The sequence below is a fragment of the Salvelinus fontinalis genome, chromosome 17 (genome assembly GCF_029448725.1).
Source record: "Salvelinus fontinalis isolate EN_2023a chromosome 17, ASM2944872v1, whole genome shotgun sequence".
Classification (NCBI taxonomy): Eukaryota; Metazoa; Chordata; class Actinopteri; order Salmoniformes; family Salmonidae; genus Salvelinus; species Salvelinus fontinalis.
The window spans coordinates 8,686,670-8,708,664 of record NC_074681.1 but is presented as its reverse complement, the minus strand read 5'-3'; the positions used below and the strand labels follow the sequence as shown (position 1 = coordinate 8,708,664).

The 21,995-nt window shown below is 44.2% G+C and overlaps 1 protein-coding gene across 1 annotated transcript in view; it reads left to right on the top strand.

Annotated features, from left to right (window-relative positions):
- LOC129813672 (receptor-type tyrosine-protein phosphatase mu-like) overlaps positions 1-21,995 on the top strand; it is a 652,787-nt gene that overhangs the window by 503,274 nt on the left and 127,518 nt on the right. The window contains exons 18-22 of the mRNA XM_055866071.1: positions 552-769; positions 12,186-12,263; positions 12,957-12,983; positions 18,539-18,625; positions 19,937-20,151. Coding sequence (XP_055722046.1) covers positions 552-769; positions 12,186-12,263; positions 12,957-12,983; positions 18,539-18,625; positions 19,937-20,151 — 625 coding nt within the window. The remainder of the gene's footprint in view (positions 1-551; positions 770-12,185; positions 12,264-12,956; positions 12,984-18,538; positions 18,626-19,936; positions 20,152-21,995) is intronic.

The following is a 21,995-nucleotide window of genomic DNA, read 5'->3' as shown; positions in this document are numbered from 1 at the left end:
CATCCTCTCTACCGTCATCCTCTCTACCATCATCCTCTCTACCATCATCCTCTCTACCATCATCCTCTCTACCGTCATCCTCTCTACCATCATCCTCTCTACTATCATCCTCTCTACCATCATCCTCTCTACCATCATCCTCTCTACTGTCATCCTCTCTACCGTCATCCTCTCTACCGTCATCCTCTCTACCATCATCCTCTCTACCGTCATCCTCTCTACCATCATCCTCTCTAACGTCATCCTCTCTACCGTCATCCTCTCTACCATCATCCTCCCTACCATCATCCTCTCTACCATCATCCTCTCTACTATAATCCTCTCTACCATCATCCTCTCTACCATCATCCTCTCTACCATCATCCTCTCTACCATCATCCTCTCTACCATCATCCTCTCTACCATCATCCTCTCTACCATCATCCTCTCTACCATCATCCTCCCTACCATCATCCTCTCTACCATCATCCTCTCTACCATCATCCTCTCTACCATCATCTGTTTAACTGTTTACCTTATGACGTGATTGTTATTATTTTCTCTCTAAACAGGAAGTTGGCTAAGAAGCGTAAGGAGACGTTGAGCAGCACTCGACAGGAGATGACAGTGATGGTTAACTCTATGGATAAGAGTTATACGGAGCAAGGGACAAACTGTGACGAGGCCTTGTCGTTCATGGACACACACAGCCAAACCCTCAACACCAGGAGTGAGTGTACCCTCACCCTCAATGGCCGTAGCGAGTGCACCCTCGCCGTCAATGGCAGAAGTAAGTATTCAGGAGTCCAGGTTGCTCTATACATATATATATATATAGGGTGTATTATGTTTACAAAAGTCCATTTGGTTTTCCTTATATAAAGTCATTGTATATGAGTGCATGTAATTTTACCCTTGGCCTCACCGTCTATTCTGAAACGCTGTAGTTAATAGTCTGGTAATGATAGCTGTCTGGACTTCTCTCCTTTCTAGTGGTCAACACATGCAGCCGCTCCACAGCCCTCTTCATCTAATTGACTTCAGTACAGCTACTGAACCTAAATCTACACACAATTAATAACAACACATAATCATAAATAACATACAACCCTACAGCACCTCTCTGATTCGATCTATCACCTCAGTCTGTCGGTAGCTTCTCTCCAGCCCCATTATAATCTAATGTAGATATATCTAATGTAGACCTGTCTAATGTAGATATATCTAATGTAGACCTGTCTAATGTAGATATATCTAATGTAGACCTGTCTAATGTAGATATATCTAATGTAGGTATATCCAATGTAGGCCTGTCTAATGTAGATATATCTAATGTAGACCTATCTAATGTAGATATATCTAATGTAGACCTGTCTAATGTAGATATATCTAATGTAGGTATATCTAATGTAGGCCTGTCTAATGTAGATACATCTAATGTAGATATATCTAATGTAGACCTGTCTAATGTAGATATATCTAATGTAGGCCTGTCTAATGTAGATATATCTAATGTAGACCTATCTAATGTAGATATATCTAATGTAGACCTGTCTAATGTAGATATATCTAATGTAGGTATATCTAATGTAGGCCTGTCTAATGTAGATACATCTAATGTAGATATATCTAATGTAGACCTGTCTAATGTAGATATATCTAATGTAGATATATCTAATGTAGGCCTGTCTAATGTAGATATATCTAATGTAGATATATCTAATGTAGGCCTGTCTAATGTAGATATATCTCATGTAGACCTGTCTAATGTAGATATATCTAATGTAGACCTGTCTAATGTAGATATATCTAATGTAGATATATCTAATGTAGGCCCGTCTAATGTAGATATATCTAATGTAGACCTGTCTAATGTAGATATATCTAATGTAGATATCTAATGTAGATATATCTAATGTAGGCCTGTCTAATGTAGATATATCTAATGTAGACCTGTCTAATGTAGATATATCTAATGTAGGCCTGTCTAATGTAGATATATCTAATGTAGATATATCTAATGTAGATATATCTAATGTAGGCCCGTCTAATGTAGATATATCTAATGTAGACCTGTCTAATGTAGATATATCTAATGTAGACCTGTCTAATGTAGATATATCTAATGTAGGCCTGTCTAATGTAGATATATCTAATGTAGACCTGTCTAATGTAGATATATCTAATGTAGGCCTGTCTAATGTAGATATATCTAATGTAGATATATCTAATGTAGGCCTGTCTAATGTAGATATATCTAATGTAGATATATCTAATGTAGACCTATCTAATGTAGATATATCTAATGTAGACCTGTCTAATGTAGATATATTTAATGTAGACCTATTTAATGTAGACCTATTTAATGTAGACCTATTTAATGTAGATATATCTAATGTAGATATATCTAATGTAGGTATATTTAATGTAGATATATCTAATGTAGGCATATTTAATGTAGATATATCTAATGTAGGTATATTTAATGTAGATATATCTAATGTAGGTATATTTAATGTATATATATATCTAAAGTAGATATATCTAATGTAGGTATATTTAATGTAGATATATCTAATGTAGGCCTGTCTAATGTAGGTATATTTAATGTATATATATCTAAAGTAGATATATCTAATGTAGGTATATTTAATGTAGACCTATCTAATGTAGATATATCTAATGTAGATATATTTAATGTAGATATATCTAATGTAGACATATCTAACGTAGACCTATTTTATGTAGACCTATTTAATGTAGATATATCTAATGTAGACCTATCTAATGTAGAACTATCTAATGTAGACCTATCTAATGTAGACCTAGCTAATGTAGACCTATCTAATGTAGACCTATCACATGTAAATATATTTAATGTAGCTATGGGGCGGCAGGGTAGCCTCGTGGTTAGAGCGTTGGACTAGTAACCGAAAGGTTGCAAGATCAAATCCCCGAGTTGACAAGGTAAAAATCTGTCGTTCTGCCCCTGAACAAGGCACTTAATCCACTGTTCCTAGGCCGTCGTTGAAAATAAGAATGTGTTCTTTAACTGACTTGCCTAGTTAAATAAAGGTAAAATATCAAATGTAGATATATCTGGCACAGCCAGAAGAGGACTGGCCACCCCTCATAGCCTGGTTCCTCTCTAGGTTTCTTCCTAGGTTTTGGCCTTTCTAGAAAGTTTTTCCTAGCCACCGTGCTTCTACACCTGCATTGCTTGCTGTTTGGGGTTTTAGGCTGGGTTTCTGTACAGCACTTCGAGATATTAGCTGATGTACGAAGGGCTATATAAAATAAACTTGATTGATATCTAAAACCCATGAACTTGGTTTCAGCATCAGTATCTACCACAGTAACCCCACACGCCTCAGTTTCTTAACATCTAACACGCTACACTGCTAATGCTTTAACTTCACTACAATAAGTACAGTTACATGGGTAGCTAATAACAGCAGCTTACCCTGACATCACCCTAAATCCTAATAACAACACCTCACCTAAACCTAAAGACCCTTAGTCTCTGGGTAGATGTGGTGCAGCTGGGGGATAGGCCTCAGAGATTACCTCCTCCTCCTCCAGTCTGTCTCCCCGAGCTCTGCAGGAGACACTTAAAGCATTGACCTCACCTGACTGTCTATTACTGTGGTTGTCCTAAAACTGATGAAGTCCTCATCCCTCTAATATTGTCTCGTTCACACCCCTCCCTCTTTGTCCAAAGCCTCTGTCCTTATCCCAGTAATATTGCCCCTCCTGTCCTAAAGCCTGAGCCCCCTGATAAATAAATAAAAAATAGTTTATTTCACCTTTATTTAACCAGGTAGGCCAGTTGAGAGCAAGTTCTCATTTACTGGCCTACCTGGTTAAATAAAGGTGAAATAAATAAAATAAAAAATGTAAAAATCAGCGGGCTCAGTTTTTAGGACCGGAGGGACAAGGACCGTAGGGCAACATTACTGGGATAAGGACAAAGCTAACGGTGGACAGAGGCTTTGGACAGAGAGGGAGGGGTGTGAACAAGACAATATAAGAGGTTGTAAATGATGTTGTCCTACTGTCCTCGTCCCTCCTGTTCTCAAAGCCTAGGAACCCTAGTATTGCCCTCCTGTTCCCAAAACCGGTCCAAAAGCCCCTTCACCTCAGCTGTTGACTGTCTATTGGTGTCATTTAGCTGTCTATATTAGATGGTGTTAGTCTTCCCTTTAACTACATTCTCTGGGCCAAGGAGAGGTCTGTGACATGGTGTTGGTCCTATATGGTGTTGGTCCTAGATGACATGGTGTTGGTCCTAGATGGTGTTGGTCCTAGATGACATGGTGTTGGTCCTAGATGGTGTTGGTCCTAGATGACATGGTGTTGGTACTAGATGGTGTTGGTACTAAATGGTGTTGGTCCTAGATGACATGGTGTTGGTACTAGATGGTGTTGGTCCTAGATGGTGTTGGTACTAGATGGTGTTGGTCCTAGATGGTGTTGGTCCTAGATGGTGTTGGTCCTAGATGGTGTTGGTCCTAGATGGTGTTGGTCCTAGATGGTGTTGGTCCTAGATGGTGTTGGTCCTAGATGGTGTTGGTCCTAGATGGTGTTGGTCCTAGATGACATGGTGTTGGTCCTAGATGGTGTTGGTACTAAATGGTGTTGGTCCTAGATGACATGGTGTTGGTCCTAGATGGTGTTGGTCCTAGATGGTGTTGGTCCTAGATGACATGGTGTTGGTCCTAGATGACATGGTGTTGGTCCTAGATGGTGTTGGTCCTAGATGGTGTTGGTACTAAATGGTGTTGGTCCTAGATGGTGTTGGTCCTAGATGACATGGTGTTGGTCCTAGATGACATGGTGTTGGTACTAGATGGTGTTGGTCCTAGATGGTGTTGGTCCTAGATGGTGTTGGTCCTAGATGGTGTTGGTACTAGATGGTGTTGGTCCTAGATGGTGTTGGTCCTAGATGGTGTTGGTCCTAGATGGTGTTGGTCCTAGATGGTGTTGGTCCTAGATGGTGTTGGTCCTAGACGGTGTTGGTCCTAGATGACATGGTGTTGGTCCTAGGTGGTGTTGGTACTAAATGGTGTTGGTCCTAGATGACATGGTGTTGGTCCTAGATGGTGTTGGTCCTAGATGGTGTTGGTCCTAGATGACATGGTGTTGGTACTAGATGGTGTTGGTCCTAGATGGTGTTGGTACTAGATGGTGTTGGTCCTAGATGGTGTTGGTCCTAGATGGTGTTGGTCCTAGATGGTGTTGGTCCTAGATGGTGTTGGTCCTAGATGGTGTTGGTCCTAGATGACATGGTGTTGGTCCTAGATGGTGTTGGTACTAAATGGTGTTGGTCCTAGATGACATGGTGTTGGTCCTAGATGGTGTTGGTCCTAGATGGTGTTGGTCCTAGATGACATGGTGTTGGTCCTAGATGACATGGTGTTGGTCCTAGATGGTGTTGGTCCTAGATGGTGTTGGTACTAAATGGTGTTGGTCCTAGATGGTGTTGGTCCTAGATGACATGGTGTTGGTCCTAGATGACATGGTGTTGGTACTAGATGGTGTTGGTCCTAGATGGTGTTGGTCCTAGATGGTGTTGGTCCTAGATGGTGTTGGTACTAGATGGTGTTGGTCCTAGATGGTGTTGGTCCTAGATGGTGTTGGTCCTAGATGGTGTTGGTCCTAGATGGTGTTGGTCCTAGATGGTGTTGGTCCTAGACGGTGTTGGTCCTAGATGACATGGTGTTGGTCCTAGGTGGTGTTGGTACTAAATGGTGTTGGTCCTAGATGACATGGTGTTGGTCCTAGATGGTGTTGGTCCTAGATGGTGTTGGTCCTAGATGACATGGTGTTGGTACTAGATGGTGTTGGTCCTAGATGGTGTTGGTACTAGATGGTGTTGGTCCTAGATGGTGTTGGTCCTAGATGGTGTTGGTCCTAGATGGTGTTGGTCCTAGATGGTGTTGGTCCTAGATGGTGTTGGTCCTAGATGGTGTTGGTCCTAGATGGTGTTGGTCCTAGATGACATGGTGTTGGTCCTAGATGGTGTTGGTACTAAATGGTGTTGGTCCTAGATGACATGGTGTTGGTCCTAGATGGTGTTGGTCCTAGATGGTGTTGGTCCTAGATGACATGGTGTTGGTCCTAGATGACATGGTGTTGGTCCTAGATGGTGTTGGTCCTAGATGGTGTTGGTACTAAATGGTGTTGGTCCTAGATGGTGTTGGTCCTAGATGACATGGTGTTGGTCCTAGATGACATGGTGTTGGTACTAGATGGTGTTGGTCCTAGATGGTGTTGGTCCTAGATGGTGTTGGTCCTAGATGACATGGTGTTGGTCCTAGATGGTGTTGGTCCCAGATGGTGTTGGTCCTAGATGGTGTTGGTCCTAGATGATGTTGGTCCTAGATGGTGTTGGTCCTAAATGGTGTTGGTCCTAGATGGTGTTGGTCCTAGATGGTGTTGGTCCTAGATGGTGTTGGTACTAAATGGTGTTGGTCCTAGATGGTGTTGGTCCTAGATGGTGTTGGTCCTAGATGGTGTTGGTCCTAGATGGTGTTGGTCCTAGATGGTGTTGGTCCTAGATGGTGTTGGTCCTAGATGGTGTTGGTACTAAATGGTGTTGGTCCTAGATGGTGTTGGTCCTAGATGGTGTTGGTCCTAGATGGTGTTGGTCCTAGATGGTGTTGGTCCTAGATGGTGTTGGTCCTAGATGGTGTTGGTCCCAGATGGTGTTGGTCCTAGATGGTGTTGGTCCTAGATGGTGTTGGTCCTAGATGGTGTTGGTCCTAGATGGTGTTGGTCCTAGATGGTGTTGGTCCTAGATGGTGTTGGTCCTAGATGACATGGTGTTGGTCCTAGATGACATGGTGTTGGTCCTAGATGGTGTTGGTCCTAGATGGTGTTGGTCCTAGATGGTGTTGGTCCTAGATGGTGTTGGTCCTAGATGGTGTTGGTCCTAGATGGTGTTGGTCCTAGATGGCGTTGGTCCTAGACGGTGTTGGTCCTAGATGGTGTTGGTCCTAGATGGTGTTGGTCCTAGATGGTGTTGGTCCTAGATGACATGGTGTTGGTCCTATATGGTGTTGGTCCTAGATGGTGTTGGTTCTAGATGGTGTTGGTCCTAGATGGTGTTGGTCCTAGATGGTGTTGGTCCTAGATGGTGTTGGTCCTAGATGACATGGTGTTGGTCCTAGATGGTGTTGGTACTAGATGGTGTTGGTCCTAGATGGTGTTGGTCCTAGATGACATGGTGTTGGTTCTAGATGGTGTTGGTCCTAGATGACATGGTGTTGGTTCTAGATGGTGTTGGTCCTAGATGGTGTTGGTCCTAGATGGTGTTGGTCCTAGATGGTGTTGGTCCTAGATGACATGGTGTTGGTACTAGATGGTGTTGGTCCTAGATGGTTTTGTTCCTAGATGGTGTTGGTCCTAGATGGTGTTGGTCCTAGATGACATGGTGTTGGTCCCAGATGGTGTTGGTCCTAGATGGTGTTGGTCCTAGATAACATGGTGTTGGTCCTAGATGACATGGTGTTGGTCCTAGATGGTGTTGGTCCTAGATGGTGTTGGTCCTAGATGACATGGTGTTGGTCCTAGATGACATGGTGTTGGTCCTAGATGGTGTTGGTCCTAGATGGTGTTGGTACTAAATGGTGTTGGTCCTAGATGGTGTTGGTCCTAGATGACATGGTGTTGGTCCTAGATGACATGGTGTTGGTACTAGATGGTGTTGGTCCTAGATGGTGTTGGTCCTAGATGGTGTTGGTCCTAGATGACATGGTGTTGGTCCTAGATGGTGTTGGTCCCAGATGGTGTTGGTCCTAGATGGTGTTGGTCCTAGATGGTGTTGGTCCTAGATGGTGTTGGTCCTAAATGGTGTTGGTCCTAGATGGTGTTGGTCCTAGATGGTGTTGGTCCTAGATGGTGTTGGTACTAAATGGTGTTGGTCCTAGATGGTGTTGGTCCTAGATGGTGTTGGTCCTAGATGGTGTTGGTCCTAGATGGTGTTGGTCCTAGATGGTGTTGGTCCTAGATGGTGTTGGTACTAAATGGTGTTGGTCCTAGATGGTGTTGGTCCTAGATGGTGTTGGTCCTAGATGGTGTTGGTCCTAGATGGTGTTGGTCCTAGATGGTGTTGGTCCTAGATGGTGTTGGTCCCAGATGGTGTTGGTCCTAGATGGTGTTGGTCCTAGATGGTGTTGGTCCTAGATGGTGTTGGTCCTAGATGGTGTTGGTCCTAGATGGTGTTGGTCCTAGATGGTGTTGGTCCTAGATGACATGGTGTTGGTCCTAGATGGTGTTGGTCCTAGATGGTGTTGGTCCTAGATGGTGTTGGTCCTAGATGGTGTTGGTCCTAGATGGTGTTGGTCCTAGATGGCGTTGGTCCTAGACGGTGTTGGTCCTAGATGGTGTTGGTCCTAGATGGTGTTGGTCCTAGATGGTGTTGGTCCTAGATGACATGGTGTTGGTCCTATATGGTGTTGGTCCTAGATGGTGTTGGTTCTAGATGGTGTTGGTCCTAGATGGTGTTGGTCCTAGATGGTGTTGGTCCTAGATGGTGTTGGTCCTAGATGACATGGTGTTGGTCCTAGATGGTGTTGGTACTAGATGGTGTTGGTCCTAGATGGTGTTGGTCCTAGATGACATGGTGTTGGTTCTAGATGGTGTTGGTCCTAGATGACATGGTGTTGGTTCTAGATGGTGTTGGTCCTAGATGGTGTTGGTCCTAGATGGTGTTGGTCCTAGATGACATGGTGTTGGTCCTAGATGACATGGTGTTGGTACTAGATGGTGTTGGTCCTAGATGGTTTTGTTCCTAGATGGTGTTGGTCCTAGATGGTGTTGGTCCTAGATGACATGGTGTTGGTCCCAGATGGTGTTGGTCCTAGATGGTGTTGGTCCTAGATAACATGGTGTTGGTCCTAGATGACATGGTGTTGGTCCTAGATGGTGTTGGTCCTAGATAACATGGTGTTGGTCCTAGATGACATGGTGTTGGTCCTAGATGGTGTTGGTCCTAGATGGTGTTGGTCCTAGATGGTGTTGGTCCTAGATGGTGTTGGTCCTAGATGGTGTTGGTCCTAGATGACATGGTGTTGGTCCTAGATGGTGTTGGTCCTAGATGACATGGTGTTGGTCCTAGATGGTGTTGGTCCTAGATGGTGTTGGTCCTAGATGGTGTTGGTCCTAGATGGTGTTGGTCCTACATGGTGTTGGTCCTAGATGGTGTTGGTTCTAGATGGTGTTGGTCCTAGATGACATGGTGTTGGTCCTAGATGGTGTTGGTCCTAGATGGTGTTGGTCCTAGATGGTGTTGGTCCTAGATGACATGGTGTTGGTCCTATATGGTGTTGGTCCTAGATGGTGTTGGTTCTAGATGGTGTTGGTCCTAGATGACATGGTGTTGGTCCTAGATGGTGTTGGTCCTAGATGGTGTTGGTCCTAGATGGTGTTGGTCCTAGATGGTGTTGGTCCTAGATGGTGTTGGTCCTATATGGTGTTGGTCCTAGATGGTGTTGGTACTAGATGGTGTTGGTACTAGATGGTGTTGGTCCTAGATGGTGTTGGTCCTAGATGACATGGTGTTGGTACTAGATGGTGTTGGTCCTAGATGGTGTTGGTCCTAGATGGTGTTGGTCCTAGATGGTGTTGGTCCTAGATGGTGTTGGTACTAGATGGTGTTGGTACTAGATGGTGTTGGTCCTAGATGGTGTTGGTCCTAGATGGTGTTGGTCCCAGATGGTGTTGGTCCTAGATGGTGTTGGTCCTAGATGGTGTTGGTACTAGATGACATGGTGTTGGTCCTAGATGGTGTTGGTCCTAGATGGTGTTGGTCCTAGATGGTGTTGGTCCTAGATGGTGTTGGTCCTAGATGGTGTTGGTCCTAGATGGTGTTGGTCCTAGATGGTGTTGGTCCTAGGTGGTGTTGGTCCCAGATGACATGGCGTTGGTACTAGATGGTGTTGGTACTAGATGGTGTTGGTCCTAGATGGTGTTGGTCCTAGATGGTGTTGGTCCCAGATGACATGGCGTTGGTCCTAGATGGTGTTGGTCCTAGATGGCGTTGGTCCTAGATGGTGTTGGTCCTAGATGGTGTTGGTCCTAGATGGTGTTGGTACTAGATGGTGTTGGTCCTAGATGGTGTTGGTCCTAGATGGTGTTGGTCCTAGATGACATGGTGTTGGTCCTAGATGGTGTTGGTCCTAGATGGTGTTGGTACTAGATGGTGTTGGTCCTAGATGGTGTTGGTCCTAGATGGTGTTGGTCCTAGATGGTGTTGGTCCTAGGTGGTGTTGGTCCCAGATGACATGGCGTTGGTCCTAGATGGTGTTGGTCCTAGATGGCGTTGGTCCTAGATGGTGTTGGTCCTAGATGGTGTTGGTCCCAGATGGCGTTGGTCCTAGATGGTGTTGGTCCTAGATGGTGTTGGTCCTAGATGGTGTTGGTTCTAGATGGCGTTGGTCCTAGATGGTGTTGGTACTAGATGGTGTTGGTCCTAGATGGTGTTGGTCCTAGATGGTGTTGGTCCTAGATGGTGTTGGTCCTAGATGGTGTTGGTACTAGATGGTGTTGGTCCTAGATGGTGTTGGTCCTAGATGGTGTTGGTCCTAGATGGTGTTGGTCCTAGATGGTGTTGGTCCTAGATGGTGTTGGTACTAGATGGTGTTGGTACTAAATGGTGTTGGTCCTAGATGGTGTTGGTCCTAGATGGTGTTGGTCCTAGATGGTGTTGGTCCTAGATGGTGTTGGTACTAGATGACATGGTCTTGGTCCCAGATGGTGTTGGTCCTAGATGGTGTTGGTACTAGATGGTGTTGGTCCTAGATGGTGTTGGTCCTATATGGTGTTGGTCCTAGATGGTGTTGGTCCTAGATGGTGTTGGTCCTAGATGGTGTTGGTCCTAGATGGTGTTGGTCCTACATGGTGTTGGTCCTAGATGGTGTTGGTCCTAGATAGTGTTGGTCCTAGATAGTGTTGGTCCCATATGGTGTTGGTCCTAGATGGTGTTGGTCCTAGATGGTGTTGGTCCTAGATGGTGTTGGTCCTACATGGTGTTGGTCCTAGATGGTGTTGGTACTAGATGGTGTTGGTCCTAGATGGTGTTGGTCCTAGATGGTGTTGGTCCTAGATGGTGTTGGTCCTAGATGACATGGTGTTGGTCCTAGATGGCGTTGGTCCTAGATGGTGTTGGTCCTAGATAGTGTTGGTCCTAGATGGTGTTGGTCCTACATGGTGTTGGTCCTAGATGGTGTTGGTCCTAGATGACATGGTGTTGGTCCTAGATGACATGGTGTTGGTCCTAGATGGTGTTGGTCCTAGATGGTGTTGGTACTAAATGGTGTTGGTCCTAGATGGTGTTGGTCCTAGATGGTGTTGGTACTAGATGGTGTTGGTCCTAGATGGCGTTGGTCCTAGATGGTGTTGGTCCCAGATGGTGTTGGTCCTAGATGGTGTTGGTACTAGATAGTGTTGGTCCTAGATGACATGGTGTTGGTCCTAGATGGTGTTGGTCCTAGATGACATGGTGTTGGTCCTAGATGGTGTTGGTCCCAGATGGTGTTGGTCCTAGATGGTGTTGGTCCTAGATGGTGTTGGTCCTAGATGGTGTTGGTCCTAGATGGTGTTGGTCCTAGATGGTGTTGGTACTAGATGGTGTTGGTCCTAGATGGTGTTGGTCCTAGATGACATGGTGTTGGTCCTAGATGGTGTTGGTCCCAGATGGTGTTGGTCCTAGATGGTGTTGGTACTAGATGGTGTTGGTACTAGATGGTGTTGGTCCTAGATGACATGGTGTTGGTCCCAGATGGTGTTGGTCCTAGATGGTGTTGGTCCTAGATGGTGTTGGTCCCAGATGGTGTTGGTCCTAGATGGTGTTGGTCCTAGATGGTGTTGGTCCTAGATGGTGTTGGTCCTAGATGGTGTTGGTACTAGATGGTGTTGGTCCTAGATGGTGTTGGTACTAGATGGTGTTGGTCCTAGATGGTGTTGGTCCTAGATGGTGTTGGTCCTAGATGGTGTTGGTACTAGATGACATGGTGTTGGTCCTAGATGGTGTTGGTACTAGATGACATGGTGTTGGTCCTAGATGGTGTTGGTCCTAAACTTCTACACTAAGTTCCTACTAAATTACTAAGATTATATGATTCAAATAAGTAATGTTCATGTTCAATGATTATGTTGAGATTCTATAACTACGTAATTGATGATTGTTTATGTTCTTTCTCTAGCTGCGTCGTCCCCCTCCTCTTTCACCCTGAATAAGTCTAATACTCTCAGCTCAACACTCCCCAAGTCCTACTACCCAGGTAAACACTTTACACACACACCATTCTGTTACTATATATTATACCCACGGTAGGTAGTAGAGAGTACAAGGCAATGGTTGGAAAATAGTACCTAGTTATTAGCTGTTTTTTGGCATCCTTGCTGACAAGAGTGTTTGTTATTCTAACCTTTAAACCTAGGTGGTTGTGGTATCAATAATTGTAGTAAACATACTCTGTATGAAGGTACTAGCTATAATTGTAGTAAACATACTCTGTATGAAGGTACTAGCTATAATTGTAGTTAACATACTCTTTGTGAAGGTACTAGCTATAGTTGTAGTAAACATACTCTGTATGAAGGTACTAGCTATAGTTGTAGTAAACATACTCTGTATGAAGGTACTAGCTATAATTGTAGTAAACATACTCTGTATGAAGGTACTAGCTATAGTTGTAGTAAACATACTCTGTATGAAGGTACTAGCTATAATTGTGCCGTTCCGTATCAACAGTCCACAGTGTCTCTTTGTGTGAGATGTAATAGTTGTGATGTCTTCGGCTATAAGCCTGTATTCTTCTGTCTATTCTTCTTCTAGCCTCGGTCTATAATCACATTCACTGTGCTCTGCGCTTTAGTTCTTCTCCTTATCTCCTATTATTTTATTTACTGCTATGTTCTCTTCTCTCTTCCTCTTCCTCCAATCTCTGCACTTGTTTTGGGGTTATGACCAGATCCCTTTGTGCCAACTGCTATCTTAGGTGAGACAAATCTTCTTTTACCACTATGCCCATTTCTGCTGTGAGTTTTATTATGGAATTTGCCATTTAACTTGCTTATCTTTTAAGCCTTTATAAAAAAATATATATATACACTACCGTTCAAAAGTTAGGGGTCACTTAGAAATGTCTTTGTTTTTGAAAGAAAAGCATATTTTTTTGTATGTTTAAAATAACATCAAATTGATCAGAAATACAGTGTAGACATTGTTAATGTTGTTAATGACTATTGTTGCTTGAAATGGCAGATTTTTTTATGGAATATCTACATAGGCGTACAGTGGCCCATTATCAGCAAACATCACTCTTGTGTTCCAACAAGCAACAATAGACATGTAAAACATTAACAATGTCTACACTGTATTTCTGATCAATTTGATGTTATTTTAATGTACAAAAAACCTAGCTTTTCTTTCAAAAACAAAGACATTTCCAAGTGACCCCAAACTTTTGAAAGGTAGTGTGTGTGTATATATATATATATGAAAAAGAGACTGTGTCCCCTTTAGGTTTTGGTCAGCTCTGTTACTGAAAATCATCTTCCATACCTGCCTGCTGCTTCCCCCTCCTCTCCCTCCCCTCCTCTCCATCTTCGTCATCCTCTTCCTCCTTTTCCTTCTCTTTCCTTTCCTCCTCAACCTCCTCTATCCCCTCCTCTTCCTTCTCTTTCCTGTCATCCTCTTTCCCTTCCTCCTCTTCCTCCTTGTTCCCTTCCTCCTCTTCCTACTCTTTCTCTTCTTTCCCTTACTCATCTTCCTCCACATTCCGTTCCTCCTTTTCCTCCGCGTTCCCTTCCTCTTCTTTCCCTTCCTCATCTTCCTTCTCTTTCACCTCCTTGCCTTCCTCTTTTCCTTCATCTTCTTCCTCCTCTTCATCTTCCTGATCTTCCTCCTCCTCCTCCTCCCTGTATATCTCTTGGTTTCCCTTGGGCTGAGGCTGGCTTCACTCCCATCCGCATTGCGTGTGCCGTGTGTGTGATGTCACATATACTATGCATATGATGTCACCGGCGTAACATATATTACCTCTCATATGCATGGTTAGACATGTGGACAGGATGTGGGGGGTTGTGTAGGTAACCTATCGCCATGGCCACTGTTACTACAGTTACTTGTACAATCACTCTAGTACACTTATATAAACAGAGAGGTCAACCACATTTTTAAACAGAGAGGTCAACCACGTATATAAACAGAGAGATCAACCACATATATAAACAGAGAGGTCAACCACATATATAAACAGAGAGGTCAACCACATATATAAACAGAGAGGTCAACCACGTATATAAACAGAGAGGTCCACCACGTATATAAACAGAGAGGTCAACCACATATATAAACAGAGAGGTCAACCACATATATAAGCAGAGAGGTCAACCACATAGTTCAGAATGTACTGACTTTTTCCTGGCCTACACACAATACCTCATACACTCAACCACACATGGAAATAGAAAAGATAGATACATAGAAACTTGTCTTACACAGGAGTTTGTTAGTGTCGTTTAAGCATTTAAACATTTAAGATGCAATTCATATCTACCTACCTCCCCCCGTTCCTCTCGTCACATTACCACCCTCCACCTCCCAACATCAATCCTGTTATTCTATGTAATATCTCTCCCTGCCTGCTGTTGGCTAACCGCTCTGAAAGCTAGCTGTTGGCTGACTGCTCTGATAGCTAGCTGTTGGCTAACCGCTCTGATAGCTAGCTGTTGGCTAACCGCTCTGATAGCTAGCTGTTGGCTAACCGCTCTGATAGCTAGCTGTTGGCTAACAGTTCTGATAGCTAGATGTTGGCTAACCGCTCTGATAGCTAGCTGTTGGCTAACCGCTCTGATAGCTAGCTGTTGGCTAACCGCTCTGATAGCTAACCACTCTGAAAGCTAGCTGTTGGCTAACCGCTCTGATAGCTAGATGTTGGGTAACTGCTCTGATAGCTAGCTTTTGGCTAACCGCTCTGAAAGCTAGCTGTTGGCTGACTGCTCTGATAGCTAGATGTTGGTTAACCGCTCCGATAGCTAACCGCTCTGAAAGCTAGCTGTTGGCTGACTGCTCTGATAGCTAGATGTTGGCTAACCGCTCCGATAGCTAACCGCTCTGAAAGCTAGCTGTTGGCTGACTGCTCTGATAGCTAGAGCTAGTGACCTACTTGGTGTTGTTGTTTTGCCGCCATGCACTCTTCTGTTTTTTCCTCCTCTTCCATGATAAAATAGAATAATAAAACCATTTAGTTTTCTCTTTAATTATTAGTAGCCTTTGTTGAAAGAGGGATGGAGGGAGGGGGGGGGGGGGGGTGTGAGAAACGCCTGAAGTATAGGCCTACACACTGAACTGCACCATCTAGAAAAGTAGAGCACTTTTTGACTAGCTATAGCTTTTGGGGAAAACATGATAATAACAACAATTATATGTGGGGCAGTAGTGGTAATGAACGACTTGAGGCAACAAGGACACACACAAATAAGCGACACAACACGGTTTGTTGCAGTTTTTCGATGTTTACCACATATCTCAAGTGAAGCATAAAAAACATTACTACTCAACCTCCACAATGCCACTTTTAAGGCTGATTCTAGCCTGATTCTACCATGAAGTCAAGATAATGCCTGTCATGGTAACCGTGTTGACAGTTAGCGTTAGCTTTAGAAGTAATGAAGCATGTAGCCATTAGCGTTAGCTGGTTGAGAGCCAGGCAAGGCAGGCTGGCTGGAAATGGTTATCTGTTTTTAGGAGTGACAGTTTGAGTTAGCTTATTGGGAGTTGATTATCATTTAATGTGAGTGATTAGTACAAACACCACATATCATCTTGTTCATTTCATCGCAGACTTTATTTTGTATCATGTCAACCCTAAATGTATTCAACACATGATAAACATGTGTCTTTAAATTATTTGAAAATTAGAATCACTAATATTTAAATATTTTTTTTAAACTATTTAATTTCAGGAGTGAGGCCAATAAGAAATATATTTTTTAGCATTCCCTTTCTGTCCCCTTGGAATCCATTCTGTCCCCTTGGAATCCATTCTGTCCCCTTGGAATCCATTCTGTCCCCTTGGAATCCATTCTGTCCACTTGAAATCAATTCTGTCCCCTTAAAATCCATTCCGTTCCCTTGAAATCCATTATGTCCCCTTGAAAGCCATTCTGTCCCCTTAAAATCCATTCTGTTCCCTTGGAAGCCATCCTGTTCCCTTAAAGTCATTCTGTCCCCTTGAAAGCCATTTTGTCCACTTGAAAGCCCTTCTGTTCCCTTGAAAGCCATTCTGTCCCCTTAAAATCCATTCCGTCCCCTTGAAATCCATTCCGTTCCCTTAAAATCCATTCCGTCCCCTTGAAATCCATTCCGTTCCCTTGAAATCCATTCCGTTCCCTTGAAAGCCCTTCTGTCCCCTTGAAATCCATTCCGTTCCCTTGAAATCCATTCCGTCCCCTTGAAAGCCCTTCTGTCCCCTTGAAAGCCCTTCTGTCCCCTTGGAAGCCATTCTGTTTCTGCTTTGTATTTTAAGTATGTCTTGCCCTGTTGAAATGGCCTGCCATAAATTTCTCAACAAAAACAGCAGAATAGGCTTTTCTTTGACCAGGCCTTACTGATTAAACAGCAGAAGGCTGTGACTTAACTAACAGTAGCTCTACACACTACCGGTGACTGTGACTTAACTAACAGTAGCTCTACACACTACCGGTGACTGTGACTTAACTAACAGTAGCGCTACACACTACCGGTGACTGTGACTTAACTAACCGTAGCTCTACACACTACCGGTGACTGTGACTTAACTAACAGTAGCTCTACACACTACCGGTGACTGTGACTTAACTAACAGTAGCGCTACACACTACCGGTGACTGTGACTTAACTAACAGTAGCTCTACACACTACCGGTGACTGTGACTTAACTAACAGTAGCTCTACACACTACCGGTGACTGTGACTTAACTAACAGTAGCTCTACACACTACCGGTGACTGTGACTTAACTAACAGTAGCGCTACACACTACCGGTGACTGTGACTTAACTAACAGTAGCGCTACACACTACCGGTGACTGTGACTTAACTAACAGTAGCGCTACACACTACCGGTGACTGTGACTTAACTAACAGTAGCGCTACACACTACCGGTGACTGTGACTTAACTAACCGTAGCTCTACACACTACCGGTGACTGTGACTTAACTAACAGTAGCTCTACACACTACCGGTGACTGTGACTTAACTAACAGTAGCTCTACACACTACCGGTGACTGTGACTTAACTAACAGTAGCTCTACACACTACCGGTGACTGTGACTTAACTAACAGTAGCGCTACACACTACCGGTGACTGTGACTTAACTAACAGTAGCGCTACACACTACCGGTGACTGTGACTTAACTAACAGTAGCTCTACACACTACCGGTGACTGTGACTTAACTAACAGTAGCGCTACACACTACCGGTGACTGTGACTTAACTAACAGTAGCGCTACACACTACCGGTGACTGTGACTTAACTAACAGTAGCGCTACACACTACCGGTGACTGTGACTTAACTAACCGTAGCGCTACACACTACCGGTGACTGTGACTTAACTAACAGTAGCTCTACACACTACCGGTGACTGTGACTTAACTAACAGTAGCTCTACACACTACCGGTGACTGTGACTTAACTAACAGTAGCGCTACACACTACCGGTGACTGTGACTTAACTAACAGTAGCTCTACACACTACCGGTGACTGTGACTTAACTAACAGTAGCGCTACACACTACCGGTGACTGTGACTTAACTAACAGTAGCTCTACACACTACCGGTGACTGTGACTTAACTAACAGTAGCGCTACACACTACCGGTGACTGTGACTTAACTAACAGTAGCTCTACACACTACCGGTGACTGTGACTTAACTAACAGTAGCTCTACACACTACCGGTGACTGTGACTTAACTAACAGTAGCGCTACACACTACCGGTGACTGTGACTTAACTAACAGTAGCGCTACACACTACCGGTGACTGTGACTTAACTAACAGTAGCTCTACACACTACCGGTGACTGTGACTTAACTAACAGTAGCTCTACACACTACCGGTGACTGTGACTTAACTAACAGTAGCTCTACACACTACCGGTGACTGTGACTTAACTAACAGTAGCTCTACACACTACCGGTGACTGTGACTTAACTAACAGTAGCTCTACACACTACCGGTGACTGTGACTTAACTAACAGTAGCGCTACACACTACCGGTGACTGTGACTTAACTAACAGTAGCTCTACACACTACCGGTGACTGTGACTTAACTAACAGTAGCGCTACACACTACCGGTGACTGTGACTTAACTAACAGTAGCGCTACACACTACCGGTGACTGTGACTTAACTAACAGTAGCGCTACACACTACCGGTGACTGTAAAGGTGCTTATGCTGTTTTGTTGCTTACCCCCTTCTCTTCTTCTCTCTTCTTCCTCTCTTTCTCTTCCCTCTCTCTGTTCTCGTACCTAACCTCTTTATGTATCTCCATATAAAAGTGCCCATAAATGGTAAGTCGCCAGCCCTCCCTGGTCCTGGTCTTGGTTTGAGGAAGGAGGTGGTATCACAGGAACACACAGATACCAGTGAGAGAGCTGCTACATTGAATATGATTCTTATTGTTTTAATTATTATTGCATGGCCAGTGGACATGCTAGCATTTCACTACCATCTGTATGGTATCGTACCTCTTTGTTTCCACCTTTGAGGCCGTTAGCCTAGCATGATGCCATCACTGCATTTTCATGTTTTATCTCCCAGATCCTCACTTCCTTGTTTTTTGAGTTGTTTTTGTTTGGTTGTAATTGAGCAATGTTGCTTCAGATAGTGCCTGCTTTCCTCAGCCATTGTGTTTTTTTTTGTTGTTGCTGTCGCCCAAATCCTTCATGTCACGGACATCTTCATCGCATCGCTGCCTCATTCTGCCACAATATGAGAGAGGGGTTGGATTCGGGAGGTGTATCAAAACGAAAAAATTAAAATAAAAAATACCGCCTCTTTAATGTATTTATATTAGTGAGCACCTTCGGTACTACTTCTTCTCACAGCGTAGTCACAAAATTAGACCAATCACAACCCCAATGGTTTCCAGTTGATTGACAGTTGGAGCTGAGCCTTCCTCCTCCTCACCACATTCACTCATACTGCAACTCTACCATGTCACGGCTATACACCAATATCCACACTAACATACCACTTAGAATGTACCTGATAGCCTACCTGCTTCAAGTGGTAGTATGCTAGTATGGATATTGGAACCCTGGCCAATATCTATCTATTACCATTATACCTAGGGCCAGGAGTTACTCCTTGTCAGGGGGAAACTCCCGGTCCTATAGTATGTGACTCACATGACAGCATTATGTAAGCTTTTTTGACAGCATTATCTAGGTTTGTACGACAGCATTATCTAGGCCGTATGACAGCATTATCTAGGTCTGTATGACAGCATTATCTAGGCATTATGTCAACATTATCTAGGCCTAGTGACAGCATTATCTAGGTTTTATGACAGCATTATCTAGGCCTTACGACAGCATTATCTAGGCCTTACGACAGCATTATCTAGGTCTGTATGGTAGCATTATATAGGCCTGTATGACAACATTATCTAGGTCTGTATGACAGCATTATCTAGACATTATGACAGCATTATCTAGGTCTGTATGACAACATTATCTAGGTCTGTATGACAGCAGTATCTAGGCCATATGACAGCTTTATGTAGACCTTATGACCACTATTATTTAGGCCTTATGACCACCCGTAAGGGTTATCAAGAGTTCACTCACTATCCTGACCTGCTGTACCTTCTCTCCCCTGTCTGCCTGCCTGCCTGCCCGCCTGCCTGCCTGCCCGCCTGTCTGCCTGCCTGTCTGCCTGTCTGCTCTGCCCAGACGAGAGCCAGACGATGGGTGGTGGTGGTAGTAGCTGCAGTGACACCAGTAGCCTGGTCCAGTCTCACGGCCACTCCCTGAGAAAGAGAGAGGGGACTGTAGACGCGCCCTACCAGACAGGCCAGCTCCACCCTGCTATCCGAGTAGCCGACCTGCTGCAGCACATCACACAGATGAAGTGTGCGGAGGGATACGGCTTCAAGGAGGAGTACGAGGTGAGATAGAACATCACTTTTGACCTTTGACCTCCTCTCCTTGAATCTCTGTGAGCTCGTTCCAATACTTTTTAAAAAATGTATCCGTCGTCCTTTATTCAAGTTGGAGTATGAAGTCAGGCAAAAAACAACTCTTGACCTTTCAACTTTCACCTACCCACTCTTAGAAATAGACCCTGACTCCTCGACCCCTCTCAACTGAATCCCCGTGGCCCCTTTTTCTGTTTTGAAACTGGTATCCATCCATCTTTCCTCCCTTCATTGAAAAGTAGTTAGTGATCTAACCATGATTGGACAGGTGAAAAGATACTGTATGTGTATGAGGTGAGACACATCCCGTTTTGACCTTTTGACCTTGACCTGACAAGATCAATTCCATTTCACCTACATTGTTGTCTGAAGTCTACACTCACTGACTCCTACAAATCAGATTCAAGAAAAATGGACAATACATACTGACAGTTGTCAATACATGGTTCTTTTTAAATGCTTAAATTAGATCCAAATGGTACCCTAGTCCCTTTATAGTGCACTACAGGCCCTATGGGTCTTGGTCAGAAGTAGTGCACTACAGGCCCTATGGGTCTTGGTCAGAAGTAGTACACTACAGGCCCTATGGGTCTTGGTCAGAAGTAGTGCACTACAGGCCCTATGGGTCTTGGTCAGAAGTAGTGCACTACAGGCCCTATGGGTCTTGGTCAGAAGTAGTGCACTACAGGCCCTATGGGTCTTGGTCAGAAGTAGTGCACTACAGGCCCTATGGGTCTTGGTCAGAAGTAGTACACTACAGGCCCTATGGGTCTTGGTCAGAAGTAGTGCACTACAGGCCCTATGGGTCTTGGTCAGAAGTAGTGCACTACAGGCCCTATGGGTCTTGGTCAGAAGTAGTACACTACAGGCCCTATGGGTCTTGGTCAGAAGTAGTGCACTACAGGCCCTATGGGTCTTGGTCAGAAGTAGTACACTACAGGCCCTATGGGTCTTGGTCAGAAGTAGTACACTACAGGCCCTATGGGTCTTGGTCAGAAGTAGTGCACTATAAAGGGACTAGGGTTCCATTTGGAATGTAATTTCTGAATTTATAATTTGAATTGCTGGTTCATCCAGCTGCTCCTCTTTAGTTCCCCTGATGGACAATGATGACCACTTCCTGTTCCCGTGTGTTCACAGTCGCAGATGGTTTTGTTGATTCATCCTGGTCCTTTCGGCGGTAGACTGCCTCTTCTGCAGTCGTTTTGTTGCGTATCGTTGGGTTGTTGGTCGGCACGAGCACACACGTGTGTGTGTGTGTGTGTGTGTGTGTGTGTGTGTGTGTGTGTGTGTGTGTGTGTGTGTGTGTGTGTGTGTGTGTGTGTGTGTGTGTGTGTGTGTGTGTGTGTGTGTGTGTGTGTGTGTGTGGACGTGTTTAACTATTCTTGTGGGGACCAGAAGTCCCTACAAGAATAGTAAACAAAGTAAAAATTGACCAGCTGGGGACATTTTGTTAGTCCCCACAAGGTCAAATGCTATTTCTAGGGGGTTTAGGGTTAAGGTTAGAATTAGTGTTAGGGTTAGAATTAAGTTAAATATTAAGGTTAGGAGCTAGGGTTAGTTGTAGGGTTAGGGTTAGGAGCTAGGGTTAGGTTTAGGGTTAGGATAAAGTTTAGGTTTTTGGGTTAGGGTTAGGGTTAAGGTTAGGGTTAGGGTTAGGGTAAGAGTACGGGTTAGGATTAGGGTTAGGTTTAGGGTTAGGGGTTAGGGAAAATAGGATTTTGAATGGGACTGAATTGTATGTCCCCACAAGGTTAGCTGTACAAGACTCTGTGTGTGTGTGTGTCTGTGTGTGTGTGTGTGTGTGTGTGGAA